The sequence below is a fragment of the Nicotiana sylvestris genome, chromosome 1 (assembly GCF_000393655.2).
Source record: "Nicotiana sylvestris chromosome 1, ASM39365v2, whole genome shotgun sequence".
In the NCBI taxonomy this organism is placed as follows: Eukaryota; Viridiplantae; Streptophyta; class Magnoliopsida; order Solanales; family Solanaceae; genus Nicotiana; species Nicotiana sylvestris.
In genome coordinates, this window is record NC_091057.1 from 164,241,177 (window position 1) to 164,254,814 (window position 13,638).

Genomic DNA, 13,638 nt, shown 5'->3' on the forward strand with positions numbered 1-13,638 from the left:
AAATAGTAATTTCATTCAGTCTTAGAAGTGATATAGGCATTTCTTTGTTAAGCTAGATATATATAACGTAAACCCACTTGAATGTAATACATCTTAGTTAACCCCGTTAAGCCTATAAGGCTGTTTCTTTGGCACCAACATTGCGAACCTTACCCAATTGTTTGAATAGCCTTCTGTTTGAACCCCTTTTACCTCCCATGAACACTTAAAATGGCCTTGACATATGCAAAAGTTAAAGTGTGGGGTGGTGATTTGGTTTTGAGTGGAGCCAATGAAATAGAGGAAAGGTGCAGTTTGATGAATAAAAGAAGAAGCACCACGAAAAATAAATAAATAAAGTAGTTGATAAGTGGTGGCTTGATGCAAATGCACCTAAAGAAAGGGGATGTTATGAATAAATTGTGGGGAATGTCTGGTTGCTAAGAATGATATGGAATGTTAATGTATTTTGTATTAAAAGTGCTTAGTGAGGTTAGTCACTATATACAAATATATCCTACCCATCCCTTAGCCTAAATTACAACCAAGTGAAGTCCTACTTGATCTTAGACTGGATAGGCTTGATTAGTAGAGTATTACACTAAGGGCAAGCCTATGGTGCATCTTTGTGGCATGTGAATATCTTTTGGAAAGTGAGCGAATTTTGTCCATCTGAGTTCCTAATTGTGTTTACTCATATTATTTGTGGAACTACTCTCTTGTGTGATGTGAGGGCATATGACTCACAAAGAAAAGGTAAATCTTGACTTCTTTGTAGAGTAGTTTGAGTAAGTGCGAGTATTGCATGGTACGAGAGATTCGACCTATGAGGTAAAGGTTGTTCACTTTTAGGTACAACTTTGATAAATTGTTCAAGGTGTGATTCATTAAGGGAAAAGCTTAGGGAAGGAACTTTGATAGAGTGTGGTAGATTGCTAGAGGACTAGCAATGATTTAAGTGTGGGGTGTTGATATTAGGCTATATAGATGATATTTACACCTTAATATTACCATACTTTATTGTGGTTTTATAGGCAAATTGATAACAAAATGTTCTAATTGGTGTTCTTTTGCTTCGCAGGGAATAATCTAAGTAAGGAAGTATCACACCTCCTTTTTACCTACACCCGCAAGGGCATAAGGGAGTTTTTCCAATTAAAGGACAATCGAAACGGGATTTATTATTAAAGATTTAGAGTAGCCACTTGGGAGATTTGTGGTGTCCCAAGTCACCGGTTGAATCCAGAATCGAGGAAAAGATTGACTCTGTATTACAGTCCGTGAACCAGAAATCTGAGTAAGGAATTCTGTTAACCCAGGAGAAGGTGTTAGGTATTCCCGAGTTCCGTGGTTCTAGCACGGTCGTTCAACTGTTATATTTGGCTTAATTATCTGACTTATTACACGTTTTAAACTTATTGTGTATTTTTAGCTTTTATCACCGCTTTTAGCTTGATTATTTGTAATTATAGAATTGTCTTGAAACAAATCACGCATACGTATATTCGTTTTAGTTTTGCATTGTACATAATTAATAATAATTTTGGCGCGTCAAAATCATGTCATGCGAACGTGTCCTCGATTAATAACGCTTTTGTTGATTTATTAAGAAGTATTTGGTTGAAGTTGCGTGAACGCATCCCTCAAGTCACTTTTTAGAATCAAATTTTGCCATCATGTTACGCGAAACGTATACGTAATTACAACACTAGTCTAAATCAAGCCTAAAGCAAACTACGAGTGTTCATTTTTTAGAAATTGTAACTGTGTCGCGTGAACGTGTACACAATTGAATTAATAACATCTTTATTATAAAAATGAATTTGGCCAAAGTTGTGCGTGCTTAAAACAAACTACGAACATTTGTCATTTTTGTATGATTAAATGGTAGGCGGCGCGCCTCAGACTATATGAGCTAATTTAATTTAATAACCTCTGAAAACCCATTTTTATTGAGAAGATTTGTTCAAAGTTGCGCGAACGCATACTCCGAATTGTCTTTAGAATTGTAATCATGTCACGCGAACGTGTCCACAACCACGACAGTATATTAAACGTGCCTAAAGCAACTAACGCGTTATCAACTTTGCGAGGGCCCTGAAAATTAGCTAAATGGCACGCCTCAAATTTTAAGTATTTTTTAAAAGAAATAATTATATGAGGGCCACGCATTTGTCATTTTTATTTGGTACGGCGCATCCCGACTTTAATTAAAAGGGCGTGACTAGTTCATCAAAGAACGTAAGGGGATTCCTACTTATGTTATGACAAAGCTTAAACTAATAATCTAATAAAAAAATGAACTGGCAGCAGACCACCCACATTTGATTGTGGAAAGGCCGATTTAGTCAAAAACCCACGTCTGGTTGCCCATTACTGCAGGCTCAACGTGTGAAATAACTGGGCTCAACTTGAAGCCCAGTTTGGCAGCCTGATTGTGGAAGGGGAAGACCATCGAAATTAGGCCAATGATGGCATCCCAATACACGACCCAACAAATGTGTTTGAAGCAAATTGCATCATTAAGAAATTCTGGGATTGAACAAATACTAATAATCTTTGAATCAAATGCAAAGCCCATTTTTATGCTAACATAGGTTCCAAAATGAAGATACAATCCTAGTTGCAACAACACACCTTTACACAAATTATTCACCAATTAACAAAACTCAAAGGTCCCTTCCCCCTAATTTATATTAAATTCTGATTCAAGCATAACATATTTAAAACATACCACATGTCATGGAAACTTGCCAAAGAAAAACTAAATATGAAAGGTTAATCTGAATCTGAAAATTTCAAGTCAAAAACCAAGCTCAAACCCCATTCAAAAACCATTTTAAGAAAAAAGAAGTGCTCATACATGAGCAACAACAGCACTGAAGGACAACTCTAAAACCATTGTGCTGTATTTCAAGCTATATAGGAACATATCTAAAATGGATAGTAGGAAATAAATCCAAACCAAGCTTACTAGACCAACCACATGAATGGTCTAAACTTGTAATTTGAACCACAGCCATGAAACGTACATCCAAATCATCCAATCTTAACTAATTAATTAAGGATCATAATCTTCAATTAACACATGATTATACGAGGTTTACAACATTCCTGAATCACCAATATTCAAACAAAGTTCACCCAACATTTAAATCAAATATACATCTAAGGAATGAAATATCCAAAATAAACTAGACTGAAAGCATGAACAATAAAATGACAGCATCGAGCAGAAATTACAACAAGAACTTAATGTTTTTCCTTTAAACTCCAGCTCGGTTCACAGATCTTTACACAAACTTAATCAGGCTTCATTTCCAACATAGTTTCAAGAGAATACCTGGTATGTAGAACAGAAAAATGGGTTAAGCAATCAGCAACAGCAAACAACAAAATACAGCAGCAGAAAGCTCAACACAGTAGCTTCAACACCTCAATCCATAAATCCCAGCAACACGGAGAAAACCAGTAAAAATGGAGAAGAAAAATAGTCCGGAAATCTCTCTTTGTTTTCTCTTTCTAGATTTGAACTCTCTCTGGTGTTCTTCCGCTCTCGATATTTCAGAAAATTTGGTTCTATCTTTTTTACTCTTTCCAAAATGAATTTTGCCCCCGTATATCCAGTGTATCCAGAGCGTTTATCGAGTGTATACCGCTCTCTCCGCCCCCTTGAATCTGATTTTCAGCTCCCTTAAATGGGCATTCAATTATTGCATTTTCCACTACCAATTCAACTTTTCACTTCTTTAATAATCCACTTAATTGTCCACTCAATTAGCGCTTTTAGTTAATTTGATAATGCAATTACTACCCTACCACTATTAGGAGCTTCTCAATTAGTAACCACTTGCATAAAATTATATTAATCAGTGGATTATTATACACATTCAACCAAATTATTGAACTAATCCCAGTTATTCTGCCTAAGTGATTAAACGAGATACCATTTCAAAGTTTTCTGATATCCTAATTATTAATTAATTCCAAAAAATGTAAAATCAAATCTTAAATGCCAATGCTATATTTTTGTATTTTTAATGCATTAATAAAATTAAACATGCCCACAAATATATGCAAACAATCAGAAAAATCACGCAATAATTCCTAAAAATAACAAATAATCAAGGCCAAAACCTAATTTTGGGAATTATTTTGGAGTAATTCGTATGAGGCAAAAATCACGTGCTCACTGGAAGCACTACGGAGTGTTTTGAAGTCAATAATGTGAAGAAAACGCCCAATCAAGAAGTACCCGAGCATAAAATCGCGAAAATGGACTGAAGGAAATCCACCACGACCGCGGTGGAATTACGGTTCAGCCGCGGCAGATCAAGTAGCGAGGCAGAATGTTTAGCATTCACCGTGGTCGTGCCGCGATTCTGCCGCGACCGCGGTGAACTATTCACCATCTAGAAAATTGAGGGACCAAAGTGCAAATCGGGGAAAACTTGTTCCAAACCCTTATAAAACTTTAGAAGCTCGCCCACAATAAGGCTAAGCTGGTTTTTAGACATTAATGGAGGCAAGAACAAGTGTGAGAAGATCAACCAAACACTACAGTTTTTCTATCTCCCCTATTTTCTTGCAATCTTACATGATGAACAATTTAGTAGTTTTCTCTTATTTTGTTATGAGTAGCTAAACAATTATCTAGGGTTGATGAACCCAATTGTTGGTTGAAGTTTTGACTCAACTTGTTATAATCGAGCCGGATTTATTAAATGATTGTTCAACTATGTTTTGTATGGTGATTAATTGAATGAGCCCTTGATTAATCGTGTCTAATTAACTCTTATTGCTTGAGAAAGAATATTGAGTTAGATTGATGTTGAACAACACCACTTTTGGTTAATTGAAAAGATTCATTACTTGAACTTAAAAGTGAGTTTAGATATAACGAAACTTTGGTGGGATAATTTAGAGCTGTACATATTGTCAGCTAGAGTAGATCGAGAGAATGCTCTAGTAAATTATTGTAGTTGATCGAGAGATAATTACGATAACCCATAGCTCTTAATCCTCATAGAGTATTACTGCGAGATTATAGCGGAAGAGTCAAGATCTAAAACTAGCAATTGGGGAAATCACTACCCTAGACATTTTTACCATTGAATTAACTTTGCTTAAGCTTATTGCTGTTTTTAATATTACTTGAAGTAGTTAAAGAAAAACCCAATCTTTATTGATCAAAATCTTGCATCTAGAAAGTGGTTGAGTTGATAATAGCATTGCCAAAAAGTTGTAATAGATAGGTTAGTTCCCTGAGGATTCGACTCCGGACTTAAAACCGGATTATATCTGCAACGACCGCTTTGTCTTTTAGAAGGTATAGTTGGGCGAGATCAAGGACCTTCAACCAACAGACCATACTTCTGAAACTGCCATTCACTGTACACCAACTGTAAATTCTAGTGACCATACTTCTTAAACTCCCACTTGCTGTTATCAATTGATAGAAGAAATGTAGATAATCTAGAATTGTTGGGAAAGGATGTTATTTAATTCCTTTGCAGAACCTTATCATGTGATTATTAATGGTGTCCACTTCTGTGTAATATAACTGGAGTGATATATTGTGCAGTAGTAGAAAATTAGGATGTTAGATTGGTAAAATCATGCGTTTGAGGATGTTTTGAAGCACAACAAGACCAAAGATTGCTGGATTATCATTTGTGATTTTTTTTCTTTGGTATCAATTTAACTTTTTAGTGATTCTATCGTCTTATAATGAATACTAGAATGCATCGTTAATTGTCTGTCATATCAGTAGTTCTCTTTCTAATTGTTTTGTAAAGCATCGTTTGGTATCTTGTAATCTATATTTTTAAGAGCTTGTTATGCTCCCTTGAAGTGTTGAAACCTGGAAAGCCCAAGAGTTTTAACTTTATACAAAGAAGTTGTTGGTCTGTATATAGTAACAATCGTTTCCACACGTTAATAAAAGATATCTTGATAAATATGTACAATTTAGGTAGTTTTTTTTTTTTTTTTCTTTACACGATTCTTCTAGTTAGTGTTAAAGTAAATTGCGAAGTTTCTTATTAAACTGGAACAACAGAAGGGGTTGTTTATGTTCGTGTTTTAATGCAGAGAATTCAGCGAGTCATACAACAGGGGACGAAACTAGAAAGAAATACTTCAAACTCAAACTTCTTTTGAGAACAAAGACAACTGTTTATGACATTATCTTTTAGGTTTAAGCTGTGCAGTCTATTGTTTGTTCCATTGGCTTTTGCTATGATAAAAGAGCATAGTGTCACATGTTTCGGGAGCCAGTTCACTTATATCATCTCAAACACTATGGCATAATACTAAAACAAGCATATACCAATTAGATGAAGGGAAAGGTATTTCTGAAAAATCAAATACAAAGTGAATCTTGTAATACTTCTAACTTAAAACTCAATCTTTAATCTTCATGTTTAAATATTGGTATGTCACATGTGTGTGTGTGCACCAGGAGCTCGGAGAAATTAAATCATTTTAGGGGATGCAAAGCCTTTGGAAGTTTTGCTTGAGGAGAATGGTTTAGAATGGAGAAAGACTTAATTTGGACTTGGAGCATCGACATCTTAACAGGTTTGGATTCTTCGTCCCTTTTAACACAGCTACTTACGCATTTGGGATGTCAAGTCACGGCAACTTCTCTCTGCGGTATGTTATTCGTCTATGTTACAGCTTTTATAAGAAATGACTGGATAATTCAATAGACAACTATATTGGTTGAGCTATTGCTTAACCCCCCCCCCCCAAACACACACATACACACTATGAGTGGTTGTTGACTGCTCTCCTTTTGCTCTTCATATTAGCGCATTGCAACATTTTAGAACTGAAACTCAAATCTGACTTGATGTCTCTTTGGGCTGGTTTAGCTCTTAGGACTGTCGAGTTAAAAGTCAAGACTCTAGAAGTACAAAATACAAGTTCCATTCCTATCATCATAGATTAGATTGGAACTGAGTTTTGTGAGATTTCTTGCTATGGAAACTGTCACTTTTGTAAGGATTCTGTTTACTCACTGCACAATCGTTGTGTTTCTTTTATTTCAATAAAATGTTAACTTATGTACCAGCAGAAAGTTTCTTCTTGAAACATTAATTTTTTATGTCCTTTATTTATTGGACAAGCTAGTAGTTCCTATTATTCGCCAGGGCTCTTTTGATAAGCTTTTTGTTTAAATTCCTCAAAAACATTGTATGTTTCATTGAATTGTTGTCTTTGAAAACTCACTTTCAACTAATATATTATCGTCCTTCTACTTCGAAGTTGTTCACAGCCTCTCTACCCTTTTCGGGGTAGAGGTAAGGTCTGCGTACACTCTACTCTCCCCAGACCCCACAAGTGGGATTATACTGGGTATGTTATTATTGTTGTTGTTGCTTCGAAGTTGTTAAAGTTTAAGCTTTCTGAGTTAGCATTCCAATTCGACCAAGTCATATTGGATTAATAAACGATGGTTCTAGTGTCTCATATTCTGACTGTAAAGATAATTGGTGATGTTTCTAAAAGAAGAGGTTATTACTTGCTTTAACAGAGCTACTTCTTCCTTGTTACATGTTGCAAAATAGTTAGTTGGTTTAATCAAAGAGATTCAAGTTTAACATGTGCTACTTACCCATCATTAGCACCAAGTAGCATGTATTGTAGGTCGATGAGGCAACTGTTGGGTTCTTGATAAAAACAAAGAATCTGCAAATATTTTTGGAGGATGATGAATTCCTTTCTGCTGCCTTCACTTCTGAATAGGTATTTATGCGCACTAAATCCACCATTCCCAGTATGCACCCCCCTTAATGTCTTTGTAAAATTTTCATTTTGCTTTTTGGTAATTTCCTGAAATATACTACTTTTGACATGTTTTGGTATTGAGCTGGATGATGGATTATATTGCTTTCCAACATATATCATAGTTTACTGATGGTTCTGGATGTCTTTTGCTGGTGATGTATCATTAACTGAAAGGAGCTCTGCAATTTCTTCTGGCTCTCTATTTTCTGATATCGCCTTTTGAATTATTATTCTGAGCCGAGGGTCTAATGGAAACAGCCTCTCTACCTTCATTAGGTAGGGATAAGGTCTGCGTACACACTACCCTCCCCAGACTCCATATGTGGGAATATACTGGTTATGTTATTGTATAAAGAGTGGCATGCCATAAATATTCGTAAGCATGCGTATATACCGAAACACTACTAATGCTAGAATTTGTGTACTCCTAATTATAAATGCAAAATCTTTGGCTGTAACAACAGATAATGAAATGATAATTTATTGTCCATGGTACATAACATTGGGATTAATTTGGGTATAAAAGAATCTCCATATTTAGGCATAGCTGATGGATTACGAACATGTATATTTTATTTATCTTAAATCAGTACAAGACAGAGATTCTCAAGTACTTAAGTTGGAATTTGGATGCAGGTTTTCTTGAAGCAGCATCTTAGCAGTGTTGTTTTTTATTCAAATTTTAAGTTTCTATCAACTATTACATGAAGAGTATTTGTAAATGAATATATCATATCTTGTATCATTGAATTGAAGGAAACATGGATAACTAACTTCTTCCACATTTTTTTCAGTATTGGTCATTTATGATTCGTTCTATTTATTATGGGCTTTTGTACTTGCTTTTTGCTGTACTTCCTTTGTTATTTAAGCAGTAGCCAGATTATCAACCTTTCTCTGCCTTGAAATTTCAGAACTTCTCAGGCTTGAAGTCTAAATTTATCATACTTGAACATAAAAGATAAACTTCTTAAAACTATTCATTGGCTGCATCAGTTTAATTATACAATATTTGCTCCAATTCTTTAGTTGATTTGGTGATTAAATTATTTATTTGTTTTCTAAATAAAGTAGCTAGTAGGAGTTTTTCACATGACTTCTTCTTTTAACAGATCAAGATAAAGAACTTGAAGTTTGAAGAATCTATCCTTGAAAAATGTGCGGAGCAAGTTGAAGCATAATAGGAGTTTTGTTTCGTTAGCAGTGGTTTAAAGATGTCATTGTTAGCAGTGGTTTAAAGATGTTGTCATTTATACATCGTGCTATAGTTCTACTGTCTATTTTTAGGAGTTGATAAAAATAGTGTCATGCAATTTGGATGGATATATTTATGATCCTTCTATTCATTGTAATGACAATGAAATTTTATAGAGTATGAATTTTGATTATTTGGTATATTGTTAGATGCGTGGTATGTGTGTGAGAAAGCATATGGTAATGATTATTATTGGATAACTACATGAAAAATTAGTGTAATTATATTTATTAAAATTTCACATTAGCGAAGGAAAATGTGGTCTTTAAAACTCTTTAACAACAGGACTATCAAATGGTTACATGTGCACCAGCGAAGGGAAATTTTGCAATTTGCGAAGGGAAACCCGGTCTGTAAATAGGAATAACGACGGGAAATTTTTTGGTCGTTAAAGGAATTTAACGACGGAGTCTTTAGCGGCTGTCGACGACCGGATTTTGTTCGGTCGTTATTGACTTATAATGACTGTGAACTTTTAGCGACTGGATTTCCCTTCGCTAAAAGCTATTTTTCTTGTAGTTACGTTGGTTTTATTGTTGGTATTGTTGTTGTTGTTGTTGCTTGTAATAGAGAATTTGGTATGCTGGCAGGTGGTGTAGCTGCCAAAACAGGCAGTTTCTACCAAAACTATACCCAGAAAAGCGACCAACTTTGGTCGCTTGTTAGTTGCTTTTCTATTTAAAAAAAAAAATATTTTTTGGACAATAGCGACCAACGTTGGTCGCTAATTAACCCAGATTTCCTAAAAAGCGACCAACTTTGGTCGCCATTCTATTAAAAAAAATCTGAAAAATAGCGACCAATTTTGGTCGCTTATGTTTAAAAAATAATTAAATTTTTGAAATTAGCGACCAATTTTGGTCGCTTATGTTTAAAAAAAAAAAAGCGATCAACTTTGGTCGCTATTTTCCAGATTTTAAAATATAGTATTTAGTTTACAGACCAAAGTTGGCCGCGATATTTTGATTAATAATAAATTTAAAAAAATGTAATTTAAATATAAAGACCAACTTTGATCGCTAAATTTATATTATTAAAATATTAAAGCGACCAACTTTGGTTTCTAAGTTAAAGGGCCAGCAAAATAGCGACCAAGCCAGTTTGGACGCTTTTTGGTCACTTTGTGACCTGTAAGCGACCAACTTTAGTCGCTTTTTGTGGTCGCTATTTTTCGGATTTCTAATAGTGAAGATATTTTTGTAAACTGAATAGACAAAATACTAGCAGTATATAGATGTTCATGGCAATATGAGGAGGTAAGGTATTATGTCATCCTCCTCTGTGTGTATTCACATTTTGAATTCTAATGAACGGGTCCAAGCCCAGACCCAGTGTCTCGCGATCGGGCCCCGGCAAGGGCAGCTACGGGCACGCAGCCCAGGCAAAATTGTTGGCTAAAAGTTCGTTTTCATATGTTCATATTCTACTTCGAATTTTTAATTCAAACCACCTCAAAATTTTATCAAATCATCACAAAACTGATATTCAAACTTTTTAAGATGTACCCAGTCTATTCCGATAACACCCACCGAAAAGAAAACAAAAGTTTAACCTTTTTTGGCTACATATAGCTAATTGGTTAGTATTAGTGACATTTTGGCTAATATTAGTAATATTTTATGATTTGACCAATTTTTGCATTAATTGGGGCGGACATAATTGGTAATTTCCCCTTTTTGTTTCTTTTCAGTTTTCCTCTAGTTTCACCTTCATAAAGTTCTCGAAAGATTTTCATTCAGCAAAGCAGTTATACTTTTGGTTTTAGAATCAGCTCTAATAATATTTCTTTGTTTGGCATATGTATTGAATCAGCTCTATAAGAGTTTTTGCTGAAGAAAATAGTTTCTCTTATTTTTTGTAATAAATCAATTAGAATTCATATAATTGCGTGCCAACTGTAAGTTAATGTACGTGCATGCGTTTATGCCGATTAAATGTCCACGGCGCAAGTAAATTGAGTAAAATACTATAGAATGCCTATTAAATGGCCCTGCGCAAGTCTTAAGGAAAATTGAGTAAAATACTATGGAATGCCACTGTAAGAGTGTATTTAAATTCTGGTTCAATTAAGAAAACAATTGATCCTATGTTCTCTTAATAAATAATTGATATTGCATAGCAAGTGGTTATTATAAATGTGCAGAGTGAATAAATTCATGCATCTTTATGTTTTGAGGGGTCTCAGATTTGCCAACAATATACGTGGATCCCCATATTGTTGCCTGTAGCCAGCTTTTCCGATATTCTTTGCGTTGCTCAAGGCCCGGTCAACAGAATGAAAAGTTTACCCGAAAAGAAGAAAAGATCAATCACGCTAATTTTTATATATTTGTAGATCTAACAAAACGTTTTGTTTATTAATTAGTAAGCCGGAAAGGAGTCTAAGCGGGCAGAAGCCTCTGCAGAAACCCATCAATTTGACCAGCGCTGCGGCGAGGAAGTTCTTGATCTTGTCTTCCAATGGCAAATAAGCTCAGGTAATAATTCAGTTTTCAATTTGTTTTTGCAATCAGTAAGACGTCTATGGTGTACATATGTACTCCAAATATTTTTTGCACTTACATACAAACATAGGTGCAAATAAACACACGAATTTGGAATATGTGCAAATTTAGCTCGGTTAAAAAGGTGGTGGAAGAAACTCCCAATGAGTGCATGTTTCCGTCAATAACGCCATCAAAATTTTCGTATTTTAAATAGTGATAGGACAAATTTTTTTTATGATTGAAGATTGGCATTGTCTTTTAGAACATCAGACTGAAATGAAAAAGAAAAGAAAAAAATATATATATCTGTGACTCATAATTTAGTTGGCTGCATCAGCTGCCACAAATTTGAATGGTGAATTCATTCGCATCTGTAAAATCAATACTAGTATATAATCTTTGGTTTGTTCTTTTTTGTGGTGCCAGGTTGGAGGGTAAAGTAGCTGTAATAACTGGTGCTGCAAGTGGCATTGGTGAAACAACTGCAAGATTGTTCGTGGAACATGGGGCGCGTGTAGTCATTGCTGACATTCAAGATGAACTTGGCCATCAAGTAGTGGCTTCAATCGGGACCGACAAGGCCAGTTACCGCCACTGCGACGTCACTGACGAGAAACAAGTTGAGGACACTGTTGTCTACGCTGTCGAAAAATACGGTACCCTTGATATCATGTTCAGCAATGCCGGCACCCTTGGCACTCTCGGTACCATTCTCGACATGGATATGACGGTATTCGATAGAACAATGGCTATTAACGCAAGAGGATCGGCGTTAGCCGTCAAGCACGCAGCTAGAGTCATGGTAACTAAAAAAATCCAAGGCTCCATCATATGCACGGCCAGCTTAGAGGCTATTTTAGCGGGTGCAGCTCCGTTAGCCTACGTGGCATCGAAACACGCCATCCTAGGCGTGGTGAAAGCGGCTGCGCGTGAGCTGGGACAACATGGAATTAGGGTGAATTGTGTATCGCCTTATGGCATTGCGACGCCAATGGTATGCAAAACGTTCGGCGGGGATGCCGCCCCTATTGAAGCTTCAATATCTGGAAATGCTAACTTGAAAGGTATTACATTGAGCACAAAGCATATTGCAGAAGCAGCACTTTTCTTGGCGTCGGATGAGTCGGCTTACGTTAGTGCTCATAATTTGGCTGTCGATGGTGGCCTAAGTTCTATTATGAAGCTAGATTAAATCCTCCTCTAAATTCATGTACAATACTGCTATTCCCTCCCAAGATCTTTTTTAGTTGTTATAGTCACTAAAGGCTCATTTGTTTTTATCAAGATTAAGATATTTGGATTCGAATATACATTTTAATATTAAAGTGTTGCATCTAAATATGAAAGTTGAACAATTAAAACGGTATTTTTTCTCAATATCTAAAATTATAATTATTTGGTGATTGCCAGGAGTGCTTCGCCAAATTTAAAGTTTAAACGATGATCCTAAAAGGATCCATCCAACATAATTGGGCAGTAAATTTGGTTTGCCTGTCCCGTCAAATATTGAACAGGACAAAAACAAAAGCCTCGATATTTTATTCAATTGAACATCCAAGCACATGTATGTTGGAAATTTACATTTAACTCAGTGACTGTCAATTTCTTTTGTTTTAAGTAAGCATGACATTTCATCCCCACTGAAATGTTGTTTGTATCTTTTATGATTTTGGCTGTCAATTTTTTCTTGATTAATTTGTTACACGTTTAATAAAATTTAAATATTTAATGGTATCACTGTGACACTACGTGAGCGATACTGTTTTGCGTCGTTCTCAGTTTTTATATTAAATACAACTAAAATAAATTCACAAAACAAGTCCAACAATATGGTCACCGGACTCAACACCTGCATGGGTGCTTTAACTCTGCAATTAAATGATTATTTGGAGAGAAAAAGTCCAAAATATGATACCAAGAGCATGTTTGGATTGACTTGTTTTAAGTGCTTTTAAGTCTAAATAATCGCTTTTAAGCTATTTTGTAGTATTTGGGTAAAGTAAAAAAAAGTGTTTTTAAGCACTTATTTTTAAATTAAAATGATAAAAACAAGTTAAAAGCTAAAAGTTAGAATTTCTAACTTATGGCTTAAAAACTATTTTGACTTAAAAATTACTTAAAACA

The 13,638-nt window shown here is 35.1% G+C and overlaps 1 protein-coding gene across 1 annotated transcript; it reads left to right on the forward strand.

Moving 5' to 3' along the window:
- Positions 1-11,279: 11,279 nt before the first annotated feature.
- Positions 11,280-12,791, forward strand: LOC104240795 (short-chain dehydrogenase reductase 3b-like). The gene is made up of 2 exons (XM_009795681.2): positions 11,280-11,505; positions 11,941-12,791. Exons 1-2 carry the CDS (start codon positions 11,489-11,491, stop codon positions 12,704-12,706), a joined length of 783 nt encoding a protein of 260 aa, XP_009793983.1. The 5' UTR covers positions 11,280-11,488; the 3' UTR covers positions 12,707-12,791.
- Positions 12,792-13,638: the final 847 nt, after the last annotated feature.